Below are 15,152 nucleotides of genomic sequence, written 5' to 3' on the forward strand. Positions count from 1 at the left end.
TCCAGCCTTCCCAGGGCATTTTACATGGATTGGTATATCAGTCCCTGCCATTGTCATTAGATTTTATCACCTATCGTTGTACAAATCACAAGCTTACACTGGTAATGAATCTCAAGCTCACACCGGTAATATTAGGAATTTTTTTGATTGGCTTATTTCCATTGTAAAGTGCAGCTGTAGAAGCTATTTTGTCACCTTCAAAGTGAGTATTTCCAACTATAGTAGATGTTAGAGGTATGAAAAGGGAAAAGACAACAGAAATCAGTCATAAATGGGGAGCACGACAAGGTGTTCCTGCCTTTTATAGCAGCTAAATTGCTACTATGACGGATTCATGTGGTATGCTGGCATGTCGCGTGGTTGCCACAGCTCACTTGGGGGTACAAAATTCACTGGCGGACACACAACACAATTTTTGGTGAGGTTAAAGTGCTTTGCATGAATATGAATATAATTGCTGGTCTGCTTGCACCTACTTTATGATGATTTGATATATATATATATGCACAGTACACTTCAGAATGATTTGTGCATTGCTAAGAAAACTATTCTATTACCATATTTCTTACTCATCATTCAGAAGCAAGACAGTTTTTCTTGGACAGTAAGTATATGAATATAATAAAGGCACTTTTTGGAATTTCATCTTCTAATAGGCTGAAGACTTCCTGACTACATGTACTAGTTACAATGAAAGGCTGAACCTTGGATTGCATATAGTTTAATAGGATTATCTGAAAACATAAACTAATGTATACCCATTAAAGAGTTGGATTTAGTTGAAAGTTATGAGATAATATATTTTCATTTAGTTGTTAAGTTTTAGACTAATCAAGAGGGTTCAGCATTTGCACTTTTTGTAATGTTAATTTGTTTGTACTCTTATACTATTGGCAAGAATTTTTGATACTCCTCTGGTGTTGGACATTGAAAAAGATAAAAACAACCCCAGAAGAACTTGAGATCAAAGTTACCTTTATATGTTAGTGATTCATTTGTGTTTGTATGCAATGTTGAGATAATAGATTATGAATTTTGTAGAGGGAGTTGGAAGAAGATTGGATGGATGGAAGACATAAATGCTTCCCAGTTTGTGTAGTCACATGATGTATTAATGATTGTGTACATTATAACATCTCAAATCTGGTGAATTTGAATTCAATCATTCACTTATTTCAAGTTTTCTACATTTTACGTTCCTATCACACCAAGAAGACCAGGCAGCAGATTGACTGAATTGTAACTTATGAAATTTTCTTATTCCACTTCGTAAGTTTATGTATGCTAAGAATTCATGGTGATTTCCACTCTCAAAGTGTACATAATAGGCAAAGGTAGTGATTGGCGATTATTTAGATGAAGTGTTGTGGTGGCATCGGGCCCATTAGGAATTGTTTTGCTCTTAGCAGATCCCTAATTAGTGTTACTAAAATAAAAGTGAGCATCATTTAGAGGCTCATCTCTCATGAATGGTTGTGTTAGTCATTTTGACCATTGCTTACTGATAATAATCTAGTGGATCAAAAATGCATGTTCTGGAAAATTAAATGGGCATCAGCTCAGAAAATTTTCCGATAGAACAATTTGAAATTTATACACTACTATTTACAGTATCATTTTCATGTGACATTCTCTTCAAAATAGTTTTTATTATAGAAGGAAAAGGGCATCACAGTCAGTATGCTAACAGCTACACCACAGAGGCTCATTTTCATTCATTCCATCACTTCACCACAAATGATTTCACTCAGTCACATTGTTCACTGGGTGTTTACTGCTAATTATATCATGAATTTGTTTATACATACTCACACAGTTAAGATTTGGTGAAGATGGCATTAGTTGATCACGTATGAAATGCTGGAGGCTGCATTTTGTCATAGAGGTTCACACTAATCCTTATGAGAGACAGGAGGCTGGTCTGGACAGCATGCATGGAGAATCATTTAAACTTTTTTTCATGCTTCGAAGCATGAGGCAAAGGTACATGAAGGGGTTGGAGGTGCTGTACCTGGGCATATGCAAGGTTTTCATGATATTTAAAAAGTTCTTTTAGTGATGCTTCATGTTATTAGGTTTTCTTCGTATTAGCTTTTCCCAATTATATACATTCTCATTAGCTCTTGGTAGATGATAAAATTCTTTTGATCCAAAAGTCTAACGAAATGATCCTCACAAGTGCTTGATTATGGAAGTTGTGGGTTTTTGGAAAGCCATGCTTGAGATGCTATACTGTGCTGTATGTACATTTAATAGGGCAGCCTGTTTCTTTTAACATGTAAAAGAATGTTTATCATATCTTTCCATATCAAACCTTTTGCTGTTCTACAGCCAAAGTAATACAAAGTTATGTGTTGAGTGAGACTTTCGGAACCATCCATGTGATGATTCATTGTGTTGGCTTCTGTAGTTTTCTTTATCAATGATTGTACACTGATTGCTTTGTTTATTTCAAGTTTGCAATACTTATATAAATGTACTTATATGTGGGGATACATAACTGTGATTTGTATTGTTTCTCTTACAATGTGTGAAAATGTCCATTTATGTAAGCGTAAAACTACAAATGGTAGAAAATATATATGGTTATAAATGTACCTGTGGTTGTGTACTGAAAGTAATGATTTGATTTTTCTTAGCTCTTACTTTAAACATAGATTACTTGTATCATTTTAATACAAGACTGATGTTGGGGTAAACTACTTTGTGTATGGGTATATAGCTGTGATTTGTATTGTATTAATTCTTTCCATAAATGTGGGTATATATTTGTCATGTAAGCTATGCTCAGGTGCTGTGAAAGTACAGGAAGTGATATGTACGATATGTATTAATGCCTCTTTGTTCATTGACAGGAAACAAAATGTATATAAGTAATGTAATATTTTAGACAGTACAGTACACGTATTTCCATAAATGTATAAGAAAATTTGTAAGAACTCGAAATGTCAACCCAAACCCTTGTGTTATATCTGTGAAAATTACAAAACATTCATGTTGTTTGCATTTGCTTACCAAATTTCAGGCAAGTTCTTCATAAAATTCAAGAAGCAGATGTGAATTACCAAGATGTACTGCAGCATCATGAGAAACGACAGCCTTGCATGCAGAGTCCTAATGATAATGTGCACCCCCTGGATGTATGGAACTCAAACAACCGATCTTCATATAATATGGATCCTGTGTGTTCAGAATCTTTTCTCAAAAAAGCAAAAAAAGAGAAAAGTACTTCTTCAACAAAGATGGAGTCCAATGATGTAAAATTCCATAGTAAGAGAACAATTAAGCAGAATGGCTTTGGAGTAAATGGCCTTAAAGATCCAGTTTTAGATGCAAATGATCTCATAAAAAGCTATGACATAAGTCCTGCCTTGGAACAATCCAGCTCTGATGATTCCATCTATGCTGTTCCATCCCCATATCAATATACTCGGGGACAAGCTGCACTCAAAGGCTATTCTTGTACAGAGGAAAAACCTAAGCCACCACCACCACCACCACCCAGAAGAAATCCTAACACCAGCCTCACTTTTGGAAAATGGTCAAGAAGTCAAGAGACTCTAGCTGAAAAGGAGCAAAGCCTACCCCAGCTGAAGCACCTGAACACAATTAATAACTCCCCATCTTTGTATCATAGGATGGTGTCCCAGCAAGTCCCAGCATGTGTGGAGGTAACCAGTCAAAGACAAAGTCCTTTTTCAGTATCAAAAAGCAAAGTGCAACATCAGAGAACAGGAAGTTCTTCCCATGTTTCATCAAACATGGATGCACTGAATTGGGGAACAAACAATCCTTATTATTTGCTAAGTAGGGAGGCTCTAAATCAGGAACAGAGACCGTTCATATCAGCAAGTAGAGAGGCACTTAATTGGGAACGAAATCCTGACTGTCTGTCAGCAAGTAGGGAGGCCCTGGTCTGGGGGCAGAGTCCTTATATGTCATCCAGCTGTGAGGCATTAAACCTAAAACAAATTCCTTATCATAAGTCAGTAAGAAGGGAGGAACTAAATCATGGACTTAGAAGTCTTTATCGCATGTCAGCAAGTAAGGGAGAACTGAATCAGGAATCAGTTCAAGAAAAGTCTTCAAAGAGGGAAGCAATGAATGAAGGCCCAAGAAGTCCTTATTATATTTCAGCAAGGAGGGACACAGTGAATGAAGAAGCTCAAAATCGGAAAAGAAATGTGCAGAATTTGAGTAATCCAACTAGATCACCCAGTGAAAGCTCATCGAGCACACTCTACCAGCCTTTGAATGCTAGTCAGACAAAAGATAAAACTCAAATTGCATACGGAGTTGCTCCTTATGATGATCTAGTTGGTGTGAGTTTTGCAAACAAAAAAAAGACGAACACTCCAGATTTCACCCAAAAAATGAAAGTGTCAGCCACATCAACTCCCAACACAAGTGTATCATTAGTGACAGTGAACAGAAAACCAACTTTACAACCCAAAGTGAATTTAGAATCTTTAAATAATCCTTTTATTCCATTGCCACCCAAACCCTCAGAGGTGCCTTCATCACTCTCAGCAGCACCTAACGTTGAAGAGAAAGGAAAGTCATTGACAACTGTAACAACAGTGTACTTCAAAGATAACCAACACCAGCCAAGTCATACTCAGAGTATGGACCATCTAGACGGACCAATTAATTCATCTCCAACAGCAGGACAAATTTGTTCCTTCAGCCCGTCAACAATAACTTCAGCAAAGTCTTTAGGAAGCTTAACAGAGTCAAGCTCAAGTCAACGGTCATATAGTCAACCCACCATCATCTAAGCCTGTGCATGCTATATGGTAGGATTAGAATGTCTTCCATTTTCGAGCTGATGTTGGGGCTGATTCTCTATTATAAGTAATTAAATCATAGTTGTAAAATTTGTTTTGTAGTTGAATTAGTTTGCTTTAAAAAAATTACATTTTAATGGTTATGAAATGAAGTTTGATGATTGCATTTAAGTTGAAGATGTATTTCGTTTTATCCAGCACTATTTATTGAGGCTACTGACTTTATTTTTCAGTGAGAAGGATGATAAGGAAGCCATCTTAAAAGAGGAAGAAAAGGAAAAAGAAGAAGAGAAGCTGAAGAAGAGTGAGTCAAGGAGCAGTGTGACAAAGGACTCTCCAGTGTAGATATTCTTACATTACTAGTCTAATTATATTATAAACATGCAGGCAAGGAGACTTGTGGTTAGGTGTAACAGAAATAGGTGATGTAGTAAGTTTTACATAATGAACTATCTTGTGAGTATAAGTAAAACAAAGAGGTATTGATCTAATGACTCCTACAATTAAGCTTGCCAAAGAAAATGTACAAGTATGAAAGTTGCTTATCCGTTCACTCAACAGAAACAGAAAAGATGTGCTTGGTAATAGTTATTCATTACCTGTGACAAAGTACAGTGGCATGAGGAAAATTCTGTGAGTTATTTCAAGTCATATTGAAGCCTTCATTACTCCATAACTGTAAAGGGTCTAATAGAAATATGACACATTGAGTAAAACAGGTCTTCTGAATATGTGACAGAAAGCAGTGTTCTATTGTATGCAACAGATTTGCAAGTTTTACAATGTTTTAAAGACTTTACAGCTTGATTCTCATACTGTGAAAGCATAAGGAAAGTGAAGAAAATTCATTGGTGTGTGTGTGTATATATATATATATATATATATATATATATATATATATATATATATATATATATATATATACACACACACACACACAACTTTATCTTCCTGCCTTTAATTCCCTTCTGTGGGACTCCCACAGTGCTCAGAAAGCTGGACACATTCATTGGGCAGGACAAAGGACATTTGAGGAGTACGTTTTCAGTGTCTTGAGTGTGGAGTAAATTAATATGTATATTCATTTAATATATAATTGCCCCAGGACCACTTTTCCAGGAGCTCCTGCAGCCCATGGCTAGGCTATGCTACTCTCACCCACCAGCAAGGAGAAAATGGACTCCTCAAGGAAAGTTCTTTGATAGGACTGTACTTTGTTTCATCAATTCATGATAGTACAGCTAAAGGTGATTTTTAACTTTTTGGAATTATATATATATATATATATATATATATATATATATATATATATATGTATATATATATATATATATGTATGTCTTTCATACATATTCGCCATTTCCCTCGTTAGCAAGGTAGCATTAAGAACAGAGGACTGAGCCTTAGAGGGACTATCCTCACTTGCCCCCTTCTCTGTTCCTTCTTTTGGAAAATTAAAAACAGGAGGGGAGGATTTTCAGAGAAGGGGGCCAAGTGAGGATTTTCCATTAGGCTTAGTCCTCTGTTCTTAACGCTACCTTTCTAACACAGGAAATATACAGTGCAAATGAACTGCACACTCAGAGAACACATAATGCCCTTCAACATTAAGGATTCTAACCCTGTACCATTTGTGTTTTAGCTGGGTACACTAAGCACTTAGCTATGCTATAGTGTACCCAGCTACCACAGAAATGGTACTGGGCTCAATTCCTTGCTGTTGAAGGGCATTATAACATACGTTATTTATTTACTTATTTATTTATTCATAATTACCTCAGGGCCAGTGTCAGTGAAGAGTCCTGGTGACACGAAGGACCTTACCAAAGGCTCCTGCAGCTCAGGGCACATTACTTCCTGTAGCAGGGAAATGAATACTCTTTTGGAGACATTCCTGGACAAGACTGTACTCCCAATGACACCTACAGCTTTGTGAAAGGAAACCTTTCATTGACGGTGTAACCTCATGCAGGTAGAGTCCAGTGATATATCTTTTCTTTTTTCTTTCAAACTATTCGCCATTTCCCGCATTAGCAAGGTAGTGTTAAGAACAGAGGACTGGGCCTTTGAGGGAATATCCTCACCTGGCCCCCTTCTCTGTTCCTTCTTTTGTAAAATTAAAAAAAAACGAGAGGGGAGGATTTCCAGCCCCCCCCCCCCCTCCCTCCCCTTTTAGTCACCTTCTACAACACGCAGGGAATACGTGGGAAGTATTCTTTCTCTCCTATCCCCAGTGATATATACAATATATATATATATATATATATATATATATATATATATATATATATATATATTTCCAAAAGAAGGAACAGAGAAGGGGGTCAGGTGAGGATATTCCCTCTAAGGCCCAGTTCTCTGTTCTTAACCCTACCTCGCTAACACGGGAAATGGCAAATAGTATGAAAAAATATATATATATATATATATATATATATATATATATATATATATATATATATATATTTCTATTTTACATATTCATCATTTCCTGCATCAGCAAGATATTGTCAAGAACAGATGGTTAAGCCATAGAGAGAAAAAATCTTTGAAGTATATATATATATATATATATATATATATATATATATATATATTTTTTCCAAAGAAGGAACAGAGGGGGCCAGGTGAGGATATTCCAAAAAAGGCCCAGTCCTCTGTTCTTAACGCTACCTCGCTAACGTGGGAAATGGCGAATAGTTTAAAAGAAAAGAAAAAGAGTATATATATACTTCTCAACGTAGGAGAGAATGGATTCTACCTTCGTATTCCCGGCATGTCGTAGAAGGTAACGGAAGGGGACAGGAATGGGGAGCTTGAAGCCCCTCCCTTCTTGTATTTCAATTTCTAAAAGAGGAAATGGAAGGGATATGGCCTTTCTTCTTTGTTCCTGTTGCTACCTTGCTCACGCAGGAATTGGTGATCAAATTTGAAAAAATTCATATATACTTCTTGCTATGCATCAAAATTCATATCATTTGGAAACAAGCCAACAAAATACCAATCTTAAAACCTTCTAAACCCCCTTACTTCCCCTCTTTTTACTGCCTTATATCACCTTTATAATCAGTATCCAGACTTTGAGAAAATGTATAAAAACAGAATCAAATAAAACATCCCACTTTAAGCCACTTAGCTTGGCTTTAGACGCAAACATTCTACTACCATACTTCACGCTAAGCTCACACAGCACATCCTAGATGGATTGAGCTTTGCTCCAAACACAAACATTCTACTACCACACTTCACACCAAGCTCACACAACACATCCTAGATGGATTGAACCATCCGTACCCCCATTCCAACAGTAACAGTAGACATCAACAAAGCACTTGACACTGTTCTCTGACCCACCCTTATACAAAAACTTAACACCATTCCCCACAACACTATCAAAAGTGATTAGCCAACTTCGTAGCTGGCCAACATGGACGTGAATCCAGCTTTCACCCTCCAGTCACATTGAGTGGACTGTCTCTCCTACTTGGCAAAACACAAACCAATCTAGGTGTAATGTATGACACACACGACATTCACTCCCCAGACCAATAACATCAGCACAAAAGCAACACAAAGAAAATGCCTTCAGAAGAGGCACTAGATCAGGACTTGAAAAAAAATTATTCAGTATCTTCTACAAACAATTCAGCCCCTTTACTTTAAACTGTGCCTGATCTGTTTGGTCTTTCACCCTCTCAAAAGTAACTAAAACAAAGCTGCAAACCACATAAATTAGTACAATCACAACAAAGATTGGCTGCTTTGTAGCCACAAACACTCATCACCTTTACAACGAAACAGATCCATCCAGTACAATCCCACCTCAACATGAGTGACACTAAGTTCTATGCAGCAGCACTATGCCCCTCCCAGCGAAACCAACCCCCCAACAAATGCAACACTTGACAACATATACACTACAATGACCTGGCAAGCACTAAATAATCGACCTCCCAACTCAGTCTGAAACACCATCCCACTAGTCGTACCCCCTTCAGAAACAACCCTCCCAGTTACCCTCTGGATAAGTTTTATCCAAAGACAATGAAAGATAAAAAAATGTAGTAGTCAAACCCTAGACTGCCTTTTTTATTAGATAACTCATTAAAGGAAAAATTTCACATGAATAAAAGTGCCAATGTGACACCAATTTTCAAAAAAGTAATGTCAGTGCTCAGAACTTAAAGAATCCAATTTGCTAAACGTCTATAGTTGGAAAACATTAAAACCATCAGTTGTGATAGAATTGTAAACAAATATCAGCATGATTTTTGACAACATTGTCGATGTCCAATTAATCTGCTTGATTTCTTTTATGATCCAATTAGCATTGATGAAAGTAAAGTGGTTAATGTCATCAAACTATGTTTTTCAAAAGGCATTCAATAATGTTCCACATAAAAAAATTCTTACATGGCAACAATGGGTTTTACTTCAGGGAATAGGAAATTTTTTGACTTGCCATAAACAGAGTTGTGATTAATGGTCAAGCCTCAGCATGGTTTGACAGAAGTAAGAGTGCCTCAAGGATCAGTCTTGGGAACGGTTCTCTTTCTTTATATTAACAATACTAATAATGGGCTGCACTGTAAGACATCAAAATTTTATATTGATACAAAGCTGGGAAATAAATCTACAAATGAACTAGAACATGTACTATTTCAAATTGACATAGACAAACTAATGGACCTTTGATAAGTCTCTATTGTTGTCTGTTAACGTAGGGAGTACAGTCTTGTTGAAGAACTCACTCCAAAGGAGTCCATAATTTTCATGCTACTGGTAGTGCAACCTTTGAAAATGCAGGAACTCCAGGAAAAGGAGTCTTGGGGCAATTTTGAATAAATGAAATACACATATATGGTACTGAATGTAGTGCAGCCTTGGAGCTACAGGAACCCCTGGACCACTGTGGAAGGGGTCCTGTGTCACGTTATACAGGTGTTGTTGGTCTCTGCATGGAGGAGGTTACACTGTGAGAAATCCTCCCCTCTCGTTTTTCATTTTCCAAAAGAAGGAACAGAGAAGGGGGCCAAGTGAGGATGTTCCCTCAAAGGCTCAGTCCTCTGTTCTTAACATTACCTCGCTAATGCGGGAAATAGCAAATAGTATGAAAATATATATATATATATATATATGTGTGTGTGTGTGTTAGCAGCCCTTGCCTGCATCAGTTTACAAAAGTGAAAAGTAACCTTTGGAGAGGATGTATCATTGGGAGTACAGTCTCATCAAAGGGATCCAACATTTCCCAAGGGAACTTCTATAAAGGAAGTCCTGGGTAACACTAGGACCCTTCTTTTAGGAAGAGGCATTGGGGCAATTATGAATTTTATATATATATATATATATATATATATATATATATATATATATATATATATATCCCCTTTATCCATTAAAATTTACATATATTTTTTTGTTTATATGAATGCACATGTGACTGTATGGAAGATTTTGCTGTGCTGATCATAGCCTTACGATGTAAATGATAATACTAAAATGTTCACAAACCAATGTTGCATCTGAAGGTAAAGGATGGGACGAGCAATTAATATGAATAGATTGTACACTCAGTATTGCCTTCAATGTATGTAAACTGTTTTATCTTTTTCCTTTATTTTTTATACTGCAGAAAAATTTTAGGCAGTAGAAATTATTGATTGATGGCTTGCAGTGGACGTTAAATTTTATCATCAGGAAATTTTCATCTTTTAGGGGTAGTTGTATAACACAGCCAAGTAAGAAAGAGGCAGGCAGTTTTGGTATATTAGCCATTTAAATCCTGAGTATAGGTGTGCTGCCTAGGGCAACATTTGAGAGATTATTGAAGTTGGCAAAATATCAACCCTACTTAGAATTTGGTAATACATTTGTAATGTATTGTAAAAAAAAAAAAGTAATTTTTTACAATTTAGGTGCAATTTAAGAGCTACAAGATGTCTTCAGTAAATATTTTTGGGATTTGGACCAAAATGTAAATTATAGGTAATTAGTAATCATTGCATTTAAATGGATGATATTTTTCATTTTCCATTGATTGCCAATGACTGTACAAAATATAATTTTTTGGCTCCAAATGAGCTTGTGATGATTACTTTTCAAAACTTTCCATGTGTGTCTCATCATCCTGGACTAGTGACTTAGATGTGGATACTTTTACCAAAAGTTCTGTTTAAATGATGGAAAGACAACTTCACTTGTCAAGATGGTGTGACACCTATATGTATACTGGGTCAATTGTTTCATCTTTGAATTTGACACAAAACTCAGTTATGATGCTTTTCATTTTCAGAAAAGATTAGTGAGTCTTGTGGACTAGTAACATTTTGGTTCACAATAGCCATCATTGCATCTTTCCCCACATCTGTATCTTAGGGTTAAAGTTACATAAAATGTGACTTGTTTGAGAGAGAAGTGTGACAAATTCTGAAATGTTACTTTGGTTGGAAAAAACATTTAAAAAAAGAGCATTTTCTTTAAAATTCCAGAAATCTTAGGTTTTGTGACTTAATCATGATCAGCCTGATATGGTAGTTTTTTCCATAGCCTGTTGAATTCCCATATGAAGTCAATGTTTAAGCAGTCCAGTGAAGCAAATGAATGATGTTCAAGTACTTACATGTGCTTAAGTGCCATTTTAGAATTTGACCACTGTATGACTCATCATTTTCGAGTAGACAGCACATGGTTGATACAAGGTCGGACACATCTAATCATCAAACCAATGAAATATTCATCTTTCATCTCGGTCACAGCCATTACTTTCATTTTGTAAGGTTGTATATATACTAATCTGAACATAACTGAATGCTGAAAGTATTGGCTGTGCCAAGGAATATTACATGGGTCTTTGATATTAGCAGGGTGAAGGTAAGAATAATACTGTACTTCCTGAAAACTATGAAATTCAGATAACATAGAACCTGTCATTATATATACATATATATTGTAGTGGAATTCATTTGGTATGATAATTATGAAATTCAGATAACATAGGACCTGTCATTATATATACATATATATTGTAGTGGAATTCATTTGGTATGATAACTGCAAAAAATTACTAATTGTTTAACCTATTTTATGCGAAAAGTTTCACTACTTACTCTTCTTATTTTTGCATCATACTCAAGAACATTAGCTATCATCTCTCTTGTGCATGATGATTAGCCTCAAGCACTCAGTTTATGGGAACATTTACAGTATTCATGCGGTGATAGTAGTTGTGTCCGCCTAGGCCATTTGTTGACATAGTTGGCTTTTTTTTATTGTAATTATGTATGACTAAGCTTGTCTGTACTCCAGTGTGGTAAAAATAAAATGTCTGCTACTGACGTATTATTTAACATGAAAGATATCACCAAATTGCCTCACAAAGTTTGATGTTAGAGGCAGAAACATTTTTGCATCTCATAATCTGAGATCTTTCGTATGCAGTGAGTTACATACATACCCCAATGTCCAAGCAAGGTGGACCGGCCTTAACCCACAAAGAAAAAGAAGCGTATGTAGAAAATGATAGCACAGCAATGGATTTCTCCCATCTCTGACAGGGGAAACAGATTAAAAAAATACCTTATACGATAATAAACCTGAAGGAAATTTTTATAGCAAAGTTAAAAGGTAGAATGAACATGTCATACATTCCTACATTTTTTATAAAGACAATACAAAGGATAAACTTAAGCTTGTCTCTAAACTTTTCATGCCTATATTATTCCTGCTGTTAAATAATGATAGTAATTTTAATGTCACAGAGGTGCACGAGTTAATCGATTTGATTGTTAGAACAGCATATGCCCAAGGAGAGATCAGTCAGTGGTTTAGACACCAGCGTGTTATGCCACTGTATTACGTTAAATTATTCGATACAGGTTGCCTCTAATCCAGCATTTTCTGGTGTCGCGTTTTTAATTTGCCATCATGGCAGTGGTGTCAGCAGTGTTAACCACCAAAATCTGTTTACACTACAGCCAAGCTAATTAAGTCCAGGTGATTTCTTATATTCAGTTTTTGCTGAAAATGAAAGCCAGAAAAGTTCATGACATTGGTAAAAAAAAATATTTTGTACAGCCCATTTAACTCCATGACCTTTGTTTTAATCTCTCTATAGATATATCTTGTATTTTTGTCAATGTTTCTATTGTTTAGGGGTCACTGACAACTTAGCTGTCCTTCGACTGCACTTCTGTTTCTACTACTTGGTAAAGTATGGTCAGATTCTGATAAGCATTCCTTAACCAACAAATTAATTTGCATTTTTACAAATGTTACTAAAACAGCTTCTCCAGTGAAGTTTTCCTTCTGTAAGCAACAGCAGTTTCTTCAGAGGTAATTACCCACATCCATGATTTATGGGAAATTTGTCTAGCCATATCTCTGACACCTACTGCCTCCAGGAACTTCCTTCAAGAGGGTGGCCACAGGAAGTTTCCACTTATTTTCTTTACATGCCACCTCTCATAAAACATTCCATGAATTCTTCCAAGAAGATAGCTTGAATGATTTTATCAGCTCTTGAGCAAGATGGAAGTTGCTAATATTTTATTATTTTTTTCTTTCTTCTTTCAAACTATTCGCCATTTCCCGCATTAGCGAGGTAGCGTTAAGAACAGAGGACTGGGCCTTTGAGGGACTACCCTCACCTGGCCCAATTCTCTGTTCCTTCTTTTGGAAAAACTAAAAAAAAAACGAGAGTGGAGGATTTCCAGCCCCCCACTCCCTCCCCTTTTAGTCGCCTTCTACGACACGCAGGGAATACGTGGGAAGTATTCTTGCTCCCCTATCCCCAGGGATATTATTTTATATTTATTTATTTATTCTGCTTTGTCGCTGTCTCCCGCATTAGCGAGGTAGCGCAAGGAAACAGACGAAAGAATGGCCCAACCCACCCACATACACAGGTATATACATACACGTCCACACATGCAAATATACATACCTATACATCTCAATGTACACATATGTATACACACACAGACATATACATATATACACATGTACATAATTCATACTGTCTGCCTTTATTTATTCCCATCGCCACCTCGCCACACATGGAATAACAACCCCCTCGTGTGCGAGGTAGCGCTAGGAAAAGACAACAAAGGCCCCATTCGTTCACACTCAGTCTCTAGCTGTCATGTAATAATGCACCGAAACCACAGCTCCCTTTCCACATCCAGGCCCCACTGAACTTTCCATGGTTTACCCCAGACGCTTCACATGCCCTGGTTCAATCCATTGACAGCACATCAACCCCGGTATACCACATCGTTCCAATTCACTCTATTCCTTGCACGCCTTTCACCCTCCTGCATGTTCAGGCCCCGATCACTCAAAATCTTTTTCACTCCATCTTTCCACCTCCAATTTCCTCTCCCACTTCTCCTCGTTCCCTCCACCTCTGACACATATATCCTCTAGGTCAATCTTTCCTCACTCATTCTCTCCATGTGACCAAACCATTTCAAAACACCCTCTTCTGCTCTCTCAACCACACTCTTTTTATTTCCACACATCTCTCTTACCCTTACATTACTTACTCGATCAAACCACCTCACACCACATATTGTCCTCAAACATCTCATTTCCAGCACATCCACCCTCCTGCGTACAACTCTATCCATAGCCCACGCCCCGCAACCATACAACAATGTTGGAACCACTATTCCTTCAAACATACCCATTTTTGCTTTCTGAGATAATGTTCTCGACTTCCAAACATTCTTCAAGGCTCCCAGAATTTTCGCCCCCTCCCCCACCCTATGATTCACTTCCGCTTCCACGGTTCCATCCGCTGCCAGATCCACTCCCAGATATCTAAAACACTTTACTTCCTCCAGTTTTTCTCCATTCAAACACCTCCCAATTGACTTGACCCTCAACCCTACTGTACCTAATAACTTTGCTCTTATTCACATTTACTCTTAACTTTCTTCTTTCACACAATTTACCAAACTCAGTCACCAGCTTCTGCAGTTTCTCACATGAATCGGCCACCAGCGCTGTATCATCAGCAAACAACAACTGACTCACTTCCCAAGCTCTCTTATCCACAACAGACTGCATACTTGCCCTTTTTCCAAAACTCTTGCATTCACCTCCCTGACAACCCCATCCATAAACATTAAACAACCATGGAGACATCACACACCCCTGCCGCAAACCTACATTCACTGAGAACCAATCACTTTCCTCTCTTCCTAAACGTACACATGCCTTACATCCTCGATAAAAACTTTTCACTGCTTCTAACAACTTGCCTCCCACAACATATGCTCTTAATACCTTCCACAAAGCATCTCTATCAACTCTATCATATGCCTTCTCCAGATTCATAAATGCTACATAAAAATCCATTTG

At 37.0% G+C, this 15,152-nt stretch overlaps 1 protein-coding gene across 7 annotated transcripts in view; it reads left to right on the top strand.

The window, feature by feature from the left end:
* Positions 1 to 12,124, top strand: part of LOC139765693 (fasciclin-2-like) — a 276,821-nt gene extending 264,697 nt beyond the window's left edge. For 6 of the 7 annotated variants that reach the window (XM_071693455.1, XM_071693458.1, XM_071693456.1 and 3 more), the window contains 2 exons: positions 3,026 to 4,796; positions 5,021 to 12,124. In XM_071693455.1, the coding sequence (XP_071549556.1) occupies positions 3,026 to 4,778 (1,753 nt within the window). In that variant the 3' untranslated portion in view covers positions 4,779 to 4,796; positions 5,021 to 12,124. The remainder of the gene's footprint in view (positions 1 to 3,025; positions 4,797 to 5,020) is intronic. The other variant, XM_071693461.1, reaches the window with a different exon arrangement.
* The last annotated feature ends 3,028 nt before the right edge of the window (positions 12,125 to 15,152 follow it).

The sequence above is a fragment of the Panulirus ornatus genome, chromosome 55 (genome assembly GCF_036320965.1).
Source record: "Panulirus ornatus isolate Po-2019 chromosome 55, ASM3632096v1, whole genome shotgun sequence".
NCBI lineage: Eukaryota > Metazoa > Arthropoda > Malacostraca > Decapoda > Palinuridae > Panulirus > Panulirus ornatus.